The sequence below is a fragment of the Metarhizium acridum genome, assembly GCF_019434415.1.
Source record: "Metarhizium acridum strain ARSEF 324 chromosome Unknown scaffold_13, whole genome shotgun sequence".
NCBI lineage: Eukaryota > Fungi > Ascomycota > Sordariomycetes > Hypocreales > Clavicipitaceae > Metarhizium > Metarhizium acridum.
In genome coordinates, this window is record NW_027094016.1 from 1,315,220 (window position 1) to 1,331,990 (window position 16,771).

The following is a 16,771-nucleotide window of genomic DNA, read 5'->3' on the forward strand; positions in this document are numbered from 1 at the left end:
AAGGCGGCCTGGTAACTCATCCATCAACGCCACGTCGGAGTCCAGAGCCCCAGTGAATCGTCTTAGTCGAACGATAATCAGAAAAGCAGAACCCTCTATTCGCATCCCATGATACCATTAGATTGCGATACGTAGAAGCCCAGTACCATATTGACAGTGTAGCTTCCCATCCCGACAAAAGATAAAAATCGTACAAATGGATATCGGTAGCCGACTAGGTGAGCTGAAATTGTTGAGTCACTGTAGCTTCAGGGCCATTGGCACGTATTAAGTTGCTTGAACATGATAATCCGACATTGTGCTCCAATGATGTTCAACTACCGTATTACGAGTGCCAAGACTCTTGAATTCAACACGAAATGGAAGCTCGAAATGCAAACTTGTTTTAAAAAACCGCTGTTTTATTTCATTTGCTATACTCTAAGGGTACCTTACTGGGGGGACCTGCTAGTAGAGAGTTGATGGAAAACATGCGGAAACCAGATCAGTCCTGTGTCCGCCTATGGAAAGAGATAAAGCCCGTCTAAATGAACACTATTATAGTCCGGCATCATGACTATACTTTGTATCATGGTCCTCTGATGGCCGCAACACTCTGGGAAGGCTGTGACCTTGTCACTTATTCAAAAATAGAAGCGGCATCGGAAACAGCCGCTATTGAAATCGCCCAGCAGGGCTGTACACTATAGCACCTGTGTTACGTCAAACCGCCAAAGTAATCCATTCAGTGGCTGAGGTGATGGTTTCACGTCTTGCCGGGGGTTAGGATGCACCTGTCAAGCTGCCCGCGGTTCGATAGATGTAGAAACGAGTTATGGACACCAGAACTATCTGGCTATTTTCAGGGCCCCAGAGCTAGGACTGAAATATATGTCTCAGGTTGCGGCTGACCGGGTCGAGTCATCCTTTGCAACGGAACATCGAAATAATATTCTCCAGGATGGTATACTCGTAGAAAAGGCATTTCATAATATGAGAATGCGGAGTAATCTGCGCAAAGTGTGCATTAAAACAGCTTAAATGTTGAGCCGTACGGTAGCTCATGTGTTGTACCAAGCCCCGGGGCGTCGATTGTCTGCCTTGACGGACCAAATTTGGCTTGTTGCATGTCACTCCCTCGCGTCTGAATATCAAAGTCCCTCCAACTCTCAACGTCTGGGTATTTGTTCACTTCTCTATCATGTACACCGTGCAGGAAGCGTAAATCTTCGGTACTTCGAACAGTGTGCAAATCCTGGTCAAAAAATCGGGCGCGCTTATCGTGAAGATGATCGTTGGGGTCCCGCGAGCAGATTGATTCTTCATTTTGCAAAAGCCCCATTTCGTTTGGCAAGCGTCGTCTTGATAGATCGAATGTATCAAACGCTCTATCCCGGGCCCATTCGCTATCAGAAGCATGAGGCAACATCCCCTGATCTATTACGGTCTCAGAGCTCCCAAACCTATGCAACTCGGGCGTTTGCCCCGTTAGGAGCTGCGCCTCTGTTCTGGAGCCAGGGTTACGACAGGTCTGCCCGCGTGTTGGCCCAATACATGGGAAAACACTCTCCGCCCAGCTCGTTGGGCTGACGGGGATGGTCTGAAATGGCGGTGCAGAGGCTTTTGTAACCTCGTGTCCGCTGCCCCATTGGCTGTCTTGGTATGCAAGGTGTCGCGAAGAGCGCTAATCGAGGTCGACACTGCCCCGGGTTACTGGAGACTGGTATAATATTGGGGACCGTACTCCCGAATTCTGATGTACCGTAACGTCACCGGTTGGATCCCGTGGTGGGCGTTGGAATTGACAGCTCACTGGTTCTTCCGCTATGAGGCCGTCGCAAGGAGGCATACCATGATCATATTGTGCCGGATCGTCCTTGTAAGGCCGGCTAAGAATATTGCGGCCAACTTCCGAAGAGCGCCATTGCGGGATATATACATCGTCGAAAATACCAGGCCGCAGCATCCATTTACTATCCTGGTCTGTGACATGTTGCAGAGAGATCTGCCGCAACTCAAGTTGTTCTGGTGCATTCATTGATGGCGAGTGATAGAACTTGTGTTGCCGATGATTGGTGGCTCGTATAACCGGCCTAGGCTGATTCTTCTGCCACAGGAAGTCTGTATCCTGAGTGATTTGATTGTCTAACGTCAGAGGCACTGTTCCGATTAAGCTGGTTGCAGATTCCATATGAACCTCCTTTTTTCCCCTGGGAATTTGACCTATGTTAGACATCCCAGGGAACTGCTCTGGTGCACTAGAGAAATCTTTGGGATTCACTTTCGAGCTATCATGAGCATTTTGCTGATTCGCTCTCTCCATCTGTGATAATGCATCCGACTCCGGAAGTATATTAGATCTTCTACTAGTGCTATCGATATCTGCGGCGCTAAATGTACTCAATTTTGTCTTTGAGAGACTCAAGTCAAAGTTGTGAAATGAGAGGTCCGCTACTAGAAGAAATCAAAATAAGTCGGCTCTATGTTCCTGGAAAGAAAAAGAAAAAAAAGAACAACATGTTAACCAGGGACTTTGACATACAAGTAGTGTTACTCAAAGGTCTCTCTTCGGACAGCAAGTCCTCTGCGACATGAGGTCTCATCTTTCTACGGTTAGAAGCTAAAGCAGAATTCTCCGAAGCCAACTTACGGTCACGTGTTCTTTTTTTACCGCATCAGATGCGAAGTTCTTCATTAATTCCTTTCCAGAACGTAATCTGCGTTTCCGACGCATTCTGTGATTATTTTGGAGACGGGCTGGCCTATCCGTGCCATCTTGGTCCTCTGTTATCGGGGGTTTTGTGTCGTATCTGTCTTCTCGAGTCTTGCGGCGTGGTTGACGATGAAATTTCTCACATAAATGATGGTTCTCGGGTCTTGGGGGAGGAGGAATGAAGCAATGTCTTGAGCTCTCGGATCTAAATCTGCCCCCTGTCCGTAACAACTCAAGTTCTGGTCCCCCAAGCATCTGTCGATTAAGTGAATCCGGGTCGTCCTGAAGGCAAGGGCTGAGGGGTATAAACAGTTCCGAGCTGCATACTGGTATATGAGTCTTGTGCAAAATCTTGTCAGATTCATCGGCGGATTGGAGATAAGACGTTTGTCGTGACCTGGTTTTGTCCCATGACGTGTCTGCGGGATCATCGTTCTGAGGGCCATTGCTTGAACATTTCGATCGAACACTTTCCAACCATGTCTCCACAAGGGTAGGTCTCGTGCTCGAAGATCGGACTGCTTTTTGACTGCTGGGGGGATAGGAACCGTTGTTGTCGTCATTTGGAGCCTTGTCATCAACACGATCTGTTGAATCTAGGTGAGGGTGATTCGACATGCTGAAGTTCGATCCGTCAACTCGTTTGCAGTGTCATGGACTGGCAGCTCGAATCTTACCTACGCATCGACAGAGGGAGTACGGTCGAGATGCTCAAATCGGCGGGAAGCAACAGTACAACAACACCTGCCGCGCCGGCTATGACAGCTCAATGGCGCGCTTCTCAACCCTAGTAGACGGCAATGGAACCACGGTAATGCCGCTGCAGGGCTATGAGAGGGTGGAGGAAAAAGGACACTGCCCAAGGTTCCCGCATTTTAGCAGTGAGTTGCTGCTTGTCTTTAATGTTCCAGATGCTGAGGCAACTGCCGGCTTATCAAGGGGAGAAAAGCACTACCAGTTGACCCTTGGACAGACTTTTGTGCTTGCTTAGAATTCCTATCAGGAGGTGTTTCCTTCTTTCCGTACCTACTCTGATACGTGTTCCCCAACCTTACGACAACAGAGGGAAGGAGCGAACAGACGAGTAGACATGGCCAATTCATCAAAACGTCCGCCAGCTCTCTCAGAAGTGAGTACCTGCGGGCTTTCAAAAAGCAGCCCCGATGTAATAGCCACCGTCAACAAGCTCAGGGGAGGCCTTTTGATGTCGCTGCGATACCCAATATCCCAGCGCACTGCCGCCCCCGACAACGCATGTCAAAACGCGGCCATTGGGCGACAATGTGTGCGCATCTTAGCCAAGACACATCATCCCCGGATTTGCGTCATGAACCCTGGACGTGTATTGAACGTTTTGCACACCGACAGGGAACGGCATGACGGCGTTGACGGCGTCGGAGCACTGCATCAGGGCCCTGAAGTCAAAACGTTGAATGAATCAAGTCGGTTGTCAGCACGACTCCGATGCTCGCTTCGAACAAAGCTGTTTGTCTCGAGCTTGGCCAAGACGCTCACTCCATGTAAGTACTCGGTACTCCATAGGGCATCCCAGGACCCAGACCACACTAATGCAAATCAAAGTCCCACAACCGGTATTGGTAGACTGATCGTGTAACACAAGGCATGGAGCTCGGACCCTTGCTTCTTCTTGCTGGACCACGCCTCAGGCTGTCGTAGCAGAGTATTTTTGGAATACTGCAGATTAGATTGTGCATGAGACGGTGAGCACATGACCGACCATTGATACCCACGGTCGCACTCCATGCATGCAGTGATGTGTTTTGATACCATGCTTGAAAACAATGGTGGCAGAGTGGTGAATTTCTCATCCTTTGTTTCTCCCTTTGAATTCAGAGGTTTATGGGGAGTCTTCTCGTGTATGCGTCGTCTGAGATAAGCTTTTATACATGCAATGAATAAATCAGGCCAGGCCACGGGGTACTCCCTAGGTGGGCCCGTGAAGGTGGGCTTTCCGCCTCGGGGACATGAATAGAGTGACAATTAGGTAGGTCAACTGGTCTGCTGCCGTCCCAAGGCCACATGTGCCCAAGGCAATACGTAGCCGTCAAGATCACCACGACAAGACGGCTCAGGAAGCGCATTCCACGTATGTGGCAATCCAAACACAGTACGGAGTAATAACGCACTTCTCCCCTAACTTCCGGTGAGACTGGGGCGTCTCCCGGGGGCTGGTCAATTGAGCTTTTTGGTCGTGGCTTGCTCCATGTGGGAATTGACACGCGTCGACCGCAGGATGCTTGCTGGGCGTGACTCACTGCTCTCACTGCTCAGAGACAGTTGGACTTTGATACGTCTCCCTCCCTTGCAGGCCCAAGGAAACTACCGAGTATGTATTAGGCAATATTATGTACGTATACTGGCCCAGCCTCCCATCCCTGGATATCTTGGTTCCTCCGGGGTTTAAGGCGAAGGATCGTCCTACTCCCATTCATTGACAAATCCACAACCATGAGCCCCTGTGCAAGAATCACCGTGGCGATTCCTAAAAGTGACATCAAATGCCAGGAAGCTGAAGTCTGGCGTAAATTATTCCGCCGAAACCTGCCTCTTCAGACTTGCCAGCCGGGCTGGTGGTCTCTCCAGATCTTGGTCGGCAACGGGATGGCACTCATTCCAGCACTCTATATTTGTCCAAAGGATGTGTGTGGACTAATAACTCCTGCCTGGACAAGAGTATCACCAACCCTTGTCGCCCAGAACGGGCCCTCGTGTCTCGATTCTGGTTGGTTGCTGATGGCATTATTCAACCTGCTGATGCAGGCGAAGCACCCATTATTGCTTTGCCCCGACCTGAGCAGGGGGCTTCCTCCACCTGTCCAGAGGCAGTTGTGCTGCGACCACGTTTTATAAAACGTGTCAAAACTTCATTCTAGTGGTTCTGGCTGTTTGCTTACTGTACATATATATTGATGCGTCCAGCTCTTCCGAGAATCAATGTCGGTTGTTCGCGTCATTCCGCCCAGCCCATGTTCTCGTCCACAAACGAAGTCTATACTGGCCAACGCTGATTTTGTCTTTGACTGGCTGGCTCTGATTGCCCTCGCCTTGACGTACGAATAGCAGCCGTTTATTAGACAAGCCATCCCACCTTGCTGCCGCTGTTTCACGAACAGGCCGAACCGCACCATCCGCCGCCGCCCACGTGTGTGTGTGTGCTCAACTCGAAGAGCCAAGCTTGAGAGCTCGAGTCGCCTTGGACCCCACGTTGGCCCGAACCTTGCTTCCCATCGGTGCAAGTCAAGCCAGCAACAAATAAAGTAGTAAGTTCCGAGTCGGCAATACGGCGTGTCGAGCTAGTCCAACCCTTCGGCCACAGGCTAGAGGTTTCAGCGTCCATAATTTGCCCTGGAAGCAACCAGCTGTCTCGTTCTAGAAAGCCCGGCGGAAGTTGACGTTGCAAAAAGGGCTCGTTCCTTAACTCGCCCCGTTGTGGGAACTTCCATCCAGTCAAAAACCCTTGAGGCTGGCGTTGGCGCAATAGATTGTCCCGCTTCATTCGGCGGCGATCCCCAAGACTGGTGAGATCAGCAGAACCCAGCATCAAACCTCTGAACACATTGCCCTCTGCTCTGCAAGTTATTGCAATCCGGCATTGTGCTGTGCTGTCCACCAAAGAAGTGGACCTGGGGCACTTCATCCCAGAATAGACTCCATGTCCCAGGAGCGAAGCAACACACTGAACGGCGCTTGGCTTGGCTTTCTTGTTATACACGGATCTGCCAGGCAACTTCGCTGCCACATCCATAAGCTCATCTTCCATTGGAAATCCTACCCCATTTCGCCCTCGAGCTCGAGGTACGCTGAGGTAAGTTCAAACTTCGCTGCCACTCCCCGCGACACTTAGCGCAGTATTCCGGATGCTAGACCCTGTCCACGCAATGACAAACGCCTCCTATTAGCCATGGCAGCTGGCAGGCGGGGGAGGCAGCCAACTTTGGTTCAGAGCTCAGGCGCTGGTACGGAGCACATTGTGTGAATATGGTCTGTAGGGGTCCATATCTCCGACTAGTAGTTGTCGCATGTTCTTCCATCTTGCAAACGGGCGGACAACGCACCCTACCTAGAGAAAACACGTACCCTTCCTCCCCTACCTTTGGCTTCGCATCGCCCCCAAGTTTCTCCCAATATCAATCCCTACATCCGCGGCTGTGCGTTTGCGTCTGTTGCAGAACAGTCATACCACCGCCATTCGCATTCCTTGATCCCGTCGTCTGACTTTGTCATATAGGACTGAGACGAGGAATAGGCAGTAACATACTAGCCATGTCGAAGCTCTTCATAGGGTGAGCACTGATCAACTCATCACAATTCCCCTCTCCGTCATGAACCGTCCCCACAGCGCCGTATCGCTGGCGCAAGCAGCCACGAACTGACAATGCAAAAAGCGGCCTAGCATGGCATACCGAAGAGGCCACTCTCCGTCAGAAATTCGAAGAGTTTGGCGCTGTTGAAGAAGCGGTATGTTTGGTTAATTTCCTTGTTGTGTTTCAGAATCGTTAACACGTGTTTGTGTGTGTGTGAATCGTTGTCGCTCTTCCCACCGCTCGATGGCATCTCCTTCTGTTTAAAGTGCGTGAATATGATCTTCTAATATTGAGTTTGCTCTGCGCAAAGGTGGTGGTCAAGGATCGAGATACTGGTCGCAGCCGCGGCTTTGGCTTTGTGCGCTACACCCAAGAGAATGATGCCCAGAACGCTATAGCTGCAATGAACAACGTCGAGTACGAGCCCCTTTCGCTTCTTTGTTGTCACGGACCGAGTGCTTGATTGGTCGCTTGGGTTGGGCTTCTTTCTGATATTGCTTTAGATTTGACGGTCGAGCGATTCGTGTGGACAAAGCTTGTGACAATAGCCCTCGCGGAGGGTATGGGGGTGGTCGAGGAGGAGGCTCAGGATTTGGAGGACGGGGAGGTTATGCAGCGCCAATGCCTTATGGTTTTCCGCAGCAGCATCCTGCTTATCCAGTCGTCGCCGCTCCTCAGATGTACGCGCCAGTAGCATACGGCCGACCTTACCATCAACAGCCGGGATATGGCATGCCTCCTCAGGGTAAGTCGATCCAATCTTCCGACCAATTATTCCTCCTCCTGCGGCGAATACGCTGACAATGAGTGCAGGATACGGCGTTCCGCAATATGGATATGGAGACCTTTCTCAGCAGCAACCAGCTCCCATGCCTCAGCATCAGCCTCCCCCTCAACCACCCCCTCAAAGTGGAAGAGGATACTAATGTTGGTGTCTGGACAAAGCGCGTATGATCCCATGTTGCTGGCATAAGAGTTCGCCAATGAAGGGCTAAATAGTGTTTCGTACCTTCGACTCTCTCTCGACATGCGATCTTCACAAGGAGTTTTGGGTGTGGTGTAACGGCAAGGGTAAAGGACGAGGGCTTGGAGAAACCGGGCAAACCCCCGGTCAAATGTCCCGATATCTGGACTGGCCGGCCATCCAGGCATTTTGGTTAGCTTTCTGTACATTGGCGCCAGCTCAATTAGAGCTGCATGTTCACTTCGTTACCGTGTTTTAGTGCATCTTTTCGTCTTATTTGTCTAAGGACAGTGTCCCTTTCCTGCCTATACTTTGAGCATCCGAAGAGGATTGAATTTGTGCACTGAGAAAGAAACGACGGCAATGCGATAATGGTCTATAACTACCTGCCAAATGCGACATAAAAAAAGTGACGGCCAACAAATTCGATAGTGACGATGATAAACAAACGATGCTGAGGTACAGGTTGCATCTATTGGGCTGAGGGGAAGGAATAATATTTGAGAGGGAAGGGCTAGTCTTTATTAACTGTTCGAAGAAAGTGAAAGGTTAGGATTCAAAGAGGTGTTCCTCGCTCCGTGGGGTTGTTTGTAAAAATCATGCCATGTCCAAATGTATGCGTCTATTCCAAGTCAGTAGGCCCCCTGTATCCCTATTGCCGAGAGAGAAGAAGACGACGTCCTGAGGTAAGTTCCGATTCGTTCGGGTCTAGGACGAAGTTCCATTGACCGAGTGCTCGAGTGCTCGAACGCGCTGTGCCAAGTCGCTGACATGATAATCTCCGCTATCCGGGGACAATTCATTGAGGGCAGTGTCGAGGCCGTAAAGGTAGTCTTTGTTCAGACCGCTTGGTCCTTTGCTGTTGAGAATGTGCTGTGCCAGCTTCTGGGGATCTTGAGGGCCGACAAACTGCTCATTATCAGGAGTGCCAATGTACACTAGAGTCTGCATTGGCGTGGACCCGTCGGCGGGATAAAAAGGTGTATAGTGGATGGAGTAGCCGTTGATCTCTCTAATATCCAGATATTCCTTGACTTCAGACACCTTTTCCGGCACGATACGATATGCAACGCCCCAGACTTTTTCTGGCGCAGAATCATGGTGGTCTGTTAACTTCTCCCAGTAGGAGCGCTCGATCAGAGTGACAACTCGACCGGGTGCCTCTGGCGTACCACGGTGGTCCTCGCTAAGAATAAGCCAAAAGATTAAAATCAAACAGTCGTCGCCATGATGTAGGACAAGGCGAAGTATGAAACCAACCTTGCCTGGTGGAGGAGGATATGTATGTGTAAGCAGAGACTCAAAGGCGGGGGGTGATTTGGACAACGAGAGGGAGTGTTTCTTCGAACATACCTGCCAGAATCTCCTGACATAACCATTGACCCAGCCCGGAACCCTTCTATCTGGTGTCGCATATAGAAGATACGGTTAGTCGACATTGGTGCAGATGCACGGGGTTGTTATGGGAGGGATGGAGGGGCACGGCATGTACATACCAAAATGTGGCGGTGGTTTCCATATGAGACTCCTGCAATCAATTGATAGTCGGCGCAATTAGCTGTAGGAGCAGACGAAGCAGATAGGACCGAAGTGGCTTACCCGTAGCCGTAGAGCCAAAACTCGGATGCAGCGTCGTCATTTGTCGTGTTGGCTGTGGCGGGCATAGTGGTCTTTGCTACAGCCAGAGAAGATTGGATATGACGAGATGTCGAAGTACGGAGTTGATGAAGCGCCGGACCAGGCTCAATGTTGGGTACTGTTGCCGACCGCGTGGGCCGTGGCAGATCTGTTAGTCAGGGCCGGCGGCGTTTCGGCGGCACCAAACAATGTCGAGTCTCGTGGGGCAGCGACTTCGATACGCGGTGGGAAGGGGGGGAAAGCACGACCCATGGTCCATCATCGTCCACGTCGCCAATATCAGCACCACCACACCAGTCATGATGGTGAAATTATGATGATTGATGCATACATCGACGGTCCTGCGCGTAAATTGGTGTAATATGAGGCGAGGGAGGAAGCGGCGTTGTTGTTCGCCGTCTGCCGCGCTCAACTGATGCCTTGATTAGTTGGGCAAACATAGAACCGTTTCTTGATTCAATTCAATTGGTGAACCAACCACCCGTCGACACGTGCTGGGAACCTGGGGCTACCGTGATGGTACTGTTGTGAGACGTCAACATGGTGTCCTGGCAGCCTCCGTCCGAGAATACTAGGTCCAAGTACTAGGTACCTACCCTTTGGCACTCTAGGTGACGCAGGTGCTCCATACTGTTCGGAGCAATAGTAGCTGGGGCTGACAATGACATTTCGATTCAAACCGTTGACATCTCAGCCTCAAACCTCCAGCCTGAATCAGCCGTGCCGCTTGTCCATTTGTATAAACTCCATTCGGCACCTCGCCATCTCCCTCATTTCTGCCCCGGCGCTGGCCATCTTCGTACCGCACCAACCAGTGGACTGCATCATGGCATACAACAGACCCTTCGACCCTGATGCCTTGCCCAGGTACGCATTCGACCCCTCATCGCCACTTCGCCCTGCCGCACCACAACATCAGGACCAGACATCGAAATTTAGGATAGTTTGTTAACGCTCTCTTTCTCCTTTGCGCAAGGTTTGCCGAGCCCGAACGAGTAAGTCATTCACTCTATTCGATCTTCTCTTCGTTCAGTTTTTTTCCCCCTTGAAACAGTCTGCCTATGCACGCGTAGAGAAGAAGCTCTCTACATCGTGCTCTACGCGTTGGAAGCCCTCATGTTAACAGAACCCCTCTTCACAACATCTCTAGAAGTCTGCATCCTCGCCGCCGCAGACATATCAGCAAAACCGCTACGAAAAGAAACCTCCTCCCGCAACCCCGAGAGACAATTACCCTCCACCACATCCCCAGCCTACTCATAGTCAAACCTTTCACACCAGCAGTAGCCATGGACCTGGGCCGGCCGCACCTCGACCTGCTTCCCAGCCTCAAAGTCGCCCACCACAACAACAGAATTACTCGGCGGCCCCGCCAACTCCAGATGCTGCATCCTCAGGCTCTGACTCGACACTGCTACCGCTCTTCCGAGCTGTGGATAAAGATGGTAAGTTTTCCTTACGGGAAGAATAGATACGTCGACACGTAACCCCTGTTGGTTTTTCTGAAGGACCATTCGACAAACCCCCCCCCCCCCCCCCCCCCAAAAAAAAAAAGCCTCTTTTCATGACATTATTCGGCTGACATGTAGCTAGGGACTGGCCAGCTCTCTGAAAGGAGCTCTCGGCAGCTCTCGTGAATGGTGACTGGACAGCGTTTGACATACAAACTGTCCGAATGATGATCCGCATGTTTGACTCTGATCGCAGTGGCACCATCAACTTTGAAGAGTTCTGTGGATTATGGTCCTTCCTTGCCTCTTGGCGCACTCTATTTGATCGCTTCGATGTCGACCGCAGCGGAAACATATCTCTCCAGGAGTTCACCGATGCTCTCATCGCATTCCGCTACCGCCTCAGCCCCCAGTTTGTCGAATTACTCTTCCGCACCTATGATAAGCGCAACGAGGGCGTCATGAGTTTCGATCTATTCGTACAGAGCTGCATCTCGCTCAAGCGCATGACGGACGTTTTTAAAAAGTACGATGACGATCGAGATGGATTCATCACGCTGAGTTTCGAAGACTTTCTGAGCGAAATCTTGAGGCAGCTGAAGTAGAGGGTATCTGAGCAAAGCGGTAGTATTGAGGTGGTTAAGTGGGAATATACCATTAAACGCAATGATTGGAATTGGGATGTCTACATAGCTAGATAGTTTGCATTGGGCGGGTGGTTGGTTAATGATCAAGCTTTTGGGTTGGATGATACTCACGAACCGAGAGATGAACCGTTCTGAAAACTAAAGGATGTGGCGTAGTGAGATAATATCGCTCTCGCTTTTTTTTTTTTTTTTTTTTTTCTTATCTTACGGGAGGAAAATATTTCCAATACCTGCATGGATTTAGAGGGAGGTGAAAGCCACAATTTGATACTAATAGTATTGGGTACTAAATGCCATGAGTAAATTCAAGCTTCTGGCTAAAAACATAAAGTACGGCCGAGTATGTGTGGCATGAAGACGCAAGGTGTAAAGGAGTATCGCATCATGAATTCCGCGGGCGATGGCAACGCCAACGAAACGCACTCCAGGGAGACATATCAGGGCAACACAGGCTGAATAGTAGGGCAGCCTTGTATATTTCAAGCCAGAAACCTACTCGGCCAGAGTTTACTCACCCTAAACGGCGAGCCTATACTTTCTCCGGTGGCATTGGCATAAAGCAAATGGGGAATAGTCAGATGACGACGATTCAGGCAGCCTGGTCCTAGGGGAGACGGCGCTTCAGTGGTCCACACCCCGTCACTCGTCAGAGAGACTTGCTCGCCAATATTCAACGTCATTATTTCCGTGGGCCTGTCCATCTTTCCGCAGCGTCTGGAACTCGGTCTGCGGGTGTTGTGGAGGCCAGCCGTCGCACCGTGGACAAAGTTGCGCACCTCGTGTGTCTTGTACTTCTTCCTCCGGGTCAACCGCCTAGCTAGGCCTCTAAGGAGTTTGTCTCCGTCATATGTGCTGACCCAGGCTCTTGCGCCAAGCTTGGCTATAATCTCCTGGCCGTGATGAAAGCCACTCGTGACCTTGCCGCCGAGCCACCAGGGCTGGGAGACGGCATCGAAGCAGTGTAGAAGGGCTGTGAGCGGCAGCGCAGCCTCGGAGACAAGGTGTGACGTTGCGTATCCCTCGATGGCGCCGTAGGAGATGCCGTGGGGGGAAAATATCACGGATAGCCCAGACACCCTCCTGTTCTGGGGGTGGGAGAGAGTGGTCAAAGACCGGCCTGCCTTTGACGGGTGAGGGACCGGGCTTTCGGTGTGTGTAAGGCGTGGAAAAGCCGGGAGAGGCGGTAAAATAGGCGTCTCGAGGGGCTCAGGAGTGCATAGCTCAACTGGGCTCGTTGTGCGCGAGGCAAAATCCAGCGAAGGGGTTGAGAGGGGAGTGGAAGCCGTGGTCACCGGCGGTTGGGAGATTGATAATGGTGCTGGCCTGTACGTTATCCCTATTGCCGAATCAAGCCCTTTCCTACTTCTTCCTCGGGAGATGAGAGAAACAGTCACGAGCCCTTTGTCCCCTCCAGCGGCACCAGGGCGTATTGGTATTCGGATGACGGTGTCTCGACCGCTTTGTCGGGGGTCCTGCCATCGCTGAAGGGTCAAAATTTTCCTGTCATCGAAATACCTCCAGCTTCGGATCTGTTTCGCAGCAGTAGGCTCCGCTAATATAATCGTCTTCGTGCTGCGAGGAGCAAGTTGCCGAAGAGTAGCCTCATTGCAATGGTCGCTGCGACCGTTACTGACAATAACTAAATCAGGCTCAGGTAGGTCTCGCAGCGTTGAGACGCAGGCTCCCTGAACATGCGTCGTCGAAGAAAATCTGGAGTGCAAGATATTTGACGGCCCTACAAGCCACGGATCGAGGAGAATTCGGAACAGTCCGGGCATACTTGCACCATCGGGAAAGTCAGACTGAACGGGTTCAAACGTAAGCAAAAACGATGCATCTCCATTGAGCTGTCTAATGTTCAGTGCCATGTTCGGGGTTTGTAGGTAGGCTTGATTCGAGGCCCGAGGAGGCTCTTGCCAGGGCTGAGAAAGGGCCAGAGAATGACAGTTGCGCGTAGGCAGATCTTATGAGTCTGGGATTTGGCACATACTGCCTGGGCTGTCAAAACATTGATAAAGACTTGTGCAGTGTGTTTCACAATTGGCATTACGGACAACATTGACTCTGTGCGTGAAGCAAGTTCTGTCAGTATATTGGTATGGGAGGGTCGATCCGGCCACCGAAGAGACAGGTCTCGTTTGGAACCGCTAGAGAACCATGGCCAACACTCTTCACAACGTTCATCAGACTCGCCTAACCACCAAATGAACGTTTGATTCCTATTTCGAGCCACGCTGTGAGATGCGCCACCTGAAGTGTTTCCTAAATCAGCCCTCTTGATGATCCGATCAAGACAGTACGCGCAACACGCTCGTCCCGACAGTCAAGGAATTCAACGTGGGAGCTGCAACAAGAGGCTTTGATGATGACGAGAAAATAACTGCAAATGACATGGCAACACATTCACATACCAGAGTAGCTAGTTGCATTTTGGTCAGCAACATACCAGTCGGACTCCCAGACCTACTTTGTCCTAGGAACTCCATTGCCTCTCTCGCCCTCCAAGTTGGGCTCATGTCAACGAGCAGGAGACATGCAAATTATATAAAAATGATATCATTGTGCAATGCCGTTAGGCCTGAATGTATGTATAGCCTGGGGGTTTGCAAATGAGGTTGTGTAAGCTGGTTGCTGCGATGGTTGACGAGAAGGCTTCCAGCTGTCCGTCCCTGCATCAACATTTGCAGCACTGGCATCTGCTCACGGAAAATGTACTTGACGGCAAAAATATGTAAGGATTCGGACTCGAAACCTTGGCGCGCTGAATGTGGTCAAGTCAACTGCGCCTAGTTGACCGCCCAGGCTTCAATGCCGTATCCCAGGCTGGCGATTATGAACATTGAAGGAATGATGAAGTAGTTTAGGAACGTCACACAATCACTTGAGCTCCCGAAGGATGCCCCACCTGGCCTGGAGGGGCGGGGCTGCATTGGTGTCATCAGCCGGGCTTCAATGCTCCGACCAAGGGCCCTGCTTGCACCCCCGGGCCCATGCAGCCTCCTCCCCCCATCCACAAGTCACACACGCGGGGTCACCGCCTGGCAGTTCAACTTGCGATAAAGCTGTCAGCTGGGCTTATCTATTCTGGCCTGCGTACTTGGCGGAGAGACCGTCCAAGGCTGCTTGGTTCACAATACCGAGCACTGCTTCTGACTGACGAGGACAAACGATTAATGACGGCGGTGACGAGCCCCGAAAACATACCCATAGCATCTTGGGTTCAGGGAACAACTTGTTTACCGGACCCAGATCTCCTCTAGATGTCGTAAAGAGCGGCAGCTTGTGTCCATGCCTCTGAGTTGTCAAATGCGACACACCACGGTGATAATAGCGGTGGGCAGCTGGAGACATCAACTGCCTAGAACAAGGTCTGGTTGGCAGGCACTGGAGGCCCTAGCGAGGTCCAGCACTGGGTCTGGTGCCTCGTAGCCGCATAGCCTCGCTATCGATGGATGAAAAAGTGATATCAGCGGTGCTGGACAGTGTGACTGGCAACATTGAACACTCTGAGCGTTGAGCTCTCGAGTGAACTTGGCAGCTTCGACCCAATCCAGCCAGCCCAGCCCCTTGCACCACCCCCATCCATCCATCATCCATCCCGACGCCCTGGAACGCCGCGGCGATTGGGTTGAACTCGAGACAAGCCATCCCTCCTTCACAATGATCCAGGGGTAGTGGCAGAGGGTGATTGCCATTGTGTCGCGGTGAAACACTAACTGAGAAGAACAGACGAGAAGTACGACGCAGTGCCAGCACCGATAATAGTCAGCGTAACCCATTATCGGCCTGCGAAGCTTAATACTCGACAAATCTGCCCAAACCGACGCCTTACCAGCCAGGGAACCAATGGCTATGGACTTGCCCTTGTGCACCACCAACCAGCCAGCCGGAAGTACTCTAGCCGTTGAGTCGGAAAGTCTGCTTGAGCTTTGGCTGTTGATTCTGTCTGGTCGGACCCGCCGGTTGATGACCTGCTTTAAGCCCAAAAAGGCATGCCATGTTGGTCTTCGATTGCCGGAAGCTGTTTGGTACTACTCGTGCCACGCCCCACCATTAGGTAATTCAGCTACAGAAGCTCTCACCACCTTTGGTGGTGCTTATCACCAAGGCGGGCACATCAGCAAGGAAGAGGACGAGGAAAAAGAAAAGAAGAGGAAAGAAAAGAGAGAAAAGGAGAAAAGAAAGGAGAGAAAGAGAGGAAAGAAGAGGAGAGAAGAAAAAAGGAGAAGGAGAAGGGGAGAGAGGGGAAGGAAGGAAAGAGAAGGGGGCGGAAAGGGGAAAGAAGAAAGGAAAGAAAAAGAGAAGAGGAAAGGAGAAGAGAAAAAAAGAGAGGGGAGAGAGGGGGGAAGAGGAGGAGAGGAGGGAGAAGGGAAAGGAGGGGAGAAGGGAAAGGAAGGGAGAAAGGAGAAGAAGGGAGAGGGGGAAGGGAAGGGAAAAGAAGAAGAGGGGAGAAGAAAAAAAGGGAAAAAAGAAGAAGAAGAGGGGAGAAGAAGGGAAAAGGAAGAGAGAAAAGAGAGAGAAAAGAGGAGAGAAAGGAGAAAAGAGGGAAAGAAAAGGAGGAGAAGAGAAAAAGAAGGGGAAGGAGGGGAGGGAAGGGGGAAGGAAAAGGAAGAGAAAGGAGAGAAAGAGAAAGGAAGGAAGGAGGAAGGAGGGGGAGAGGAGAGAGAGAGAAGGGGAAAAGAGAGGGGAAGGAAGAAGAGAGAGAGAAGATAGAGAGAAAAGGAGAGACGGAAGAGGAGGAGGAGCGAAAGGAGAAAAAAGAGTCTGGAAGGCTGGGAGGTGGAAAAAAGTAAAAAAAATATATATAATTTTAATTATATTATATTTATTTTAAGTATTTTTTAAAAAATAAAATTATTATAATAATAATTATAATATTTATTAATTTATTAAATTTTATATATATTTAAATATAATATATTTATTTAAATATTTAAATGTTTACATATTATAAGCCCTAACCTGCCCGCCTTGCTGATGTGCCCGCCTTGCTGATAAGCACCACCAAAGGTGGTGAGAGCTTCTGTAGCTGAATTACCTAATGGTGGGGCGTG

General features: G+C 50.7%; 6 protein-coding genes across 7 annotated transcripts; 2 read left to right on the top strand and 4 right to left on the bottom strand.

The window, feature by feature from the left end:
* Positions 1-1,006: 1,006 nt before the first annotated feature.
* On the bottom strand, positions 1,007-1,321 carry J3458_003004 (uncharacterized protein; the record flags this gene model as incomplete). Its single annotated transcript, XM_066117519.1, has 1 exon — positions 1,007-1,321. One exon carries the CDS (start codon positions 1,319-1,321, stop codon positions 1,007-1,009), a length of 315 nt encoding a protein of 104 aa, XP_065977305.1.
* A 1,032-nt stretch (positions 1,322-2,353) lies between these two features.
* Positions 2,354-3,685, bottom strand: J3458_003005 (uncharacterized protein). 2 transcript variants are annotated; one of them, XM_066117520.1, is made up of 3 exons: positions 3,370-3,685; positions 2,630-3,311; positions 2,354-2,582 (listed from the first exon to the last, which is right to left on the bottom strand). In XM_066117520.1, exons 1-3 carry the CDS (start codon positions 3,375-3,377, stop codon positions 2,460-2,462), a joined length of 813 nt encoding a protein of 270 aa, XP_065977306.1. In that variant the 5' UTR covers positions 3,378-3,685; the 3' UTR covers positions 2,354-2,459. The 2 variants fall into 2 exon arrangements, with proteins under 2 accessions (XP_065977306.1, XP_065977307.1); XM_066117521.1 differs by having other exon boundaries at positions 2,630-3,685.
* A 1,928-nt stretch (positions 3,686-5,613) lies between these two features.
* J3458_003006 (uncharacterized protein) lies at positions 5,614-8,399 on the top strand. Its single transcript, XM_066117522.1, has 6 exons — positions 5,614-6,518; positions 6,942-6,996; positions 7,099-7,171; positions 7,328-7,434; positions 7,521-7,762; positions 7,831-8,399. The coding sequence occupies exons 2-6, from the start codon at positions 6,977-6,979 to the stop codon at positions 7,941-7,943; spliced, it is 555 nt and encodes a 184-aa protein (XP_065977308.1). The 5' UTR covers positions 5,614-6,518; positions 6,942-6,976; the 3' UTR covers positions 7,944-8,399.
* A 290-nt stretch (positions 8,400-8,689) lies between these two features.
* On the bottom strand, positions 8,690-9,645 carry J3458_003007 (uncharacterized protein; the record flags this gene model as incomplete). Its single annotated transcript, XM_007811901.2, has 3 exons — positions 8,690-9,384; positions 9,478-9,509; positions 9,581-9,645. 3 exons carry the CDS (start codon positions 9,643-9,645, stop codon positions 8,690-8,692), a joined length of 792 nt encoding a protein of 263 aa, XP_007810092.2.
* A 791-nt stretch (positions 9,646-10,436) lies between these two features.
* J3458_003008 (uncharacterized protein) lies at positions 10,437-11,978 on the top strand. The gene is made up of 4 exons (XM_066117523.1): positions 10,437-10,486; positions 10,596-10,614; positions 10,770-11,064; positions 11,248-11,978. Exons 1-4 carry the CDS (start codon positions 10,446-10,448, stop codon positions 11,673-11,675), a joined length of 783 nt encoding a protein of 260 aa, XP_065977309.1. The 5' UTR covers positions 10,437-10,445; the 3' UTR covers positions 11,676-11,978.
* J3458_003009 (uncharacterized protein) lies at positions 11,957-14,546 on the bottom strand. The gene is made up of 2 exons (XM_007811903.2): positions 14,129-14,546; positions 11,957-13,967 (listed from the first exon to the last, which is right to left on the bottom strand). The coding sequence occupies exon 2, from the start codon at positions 13,583-13,585 to the stop codon at positions 12,197-12,199; it is 1,389 nt and encodes a 462-aa protein (XP_007810094.2). The 5' UTR covers positions 13,586-13,967; positions 14,129-14,546; the 3' UTR covers positions 11,957-12,196.
* Positions 14,547-16,771: the final 2,225 nt, after the last annotated feature.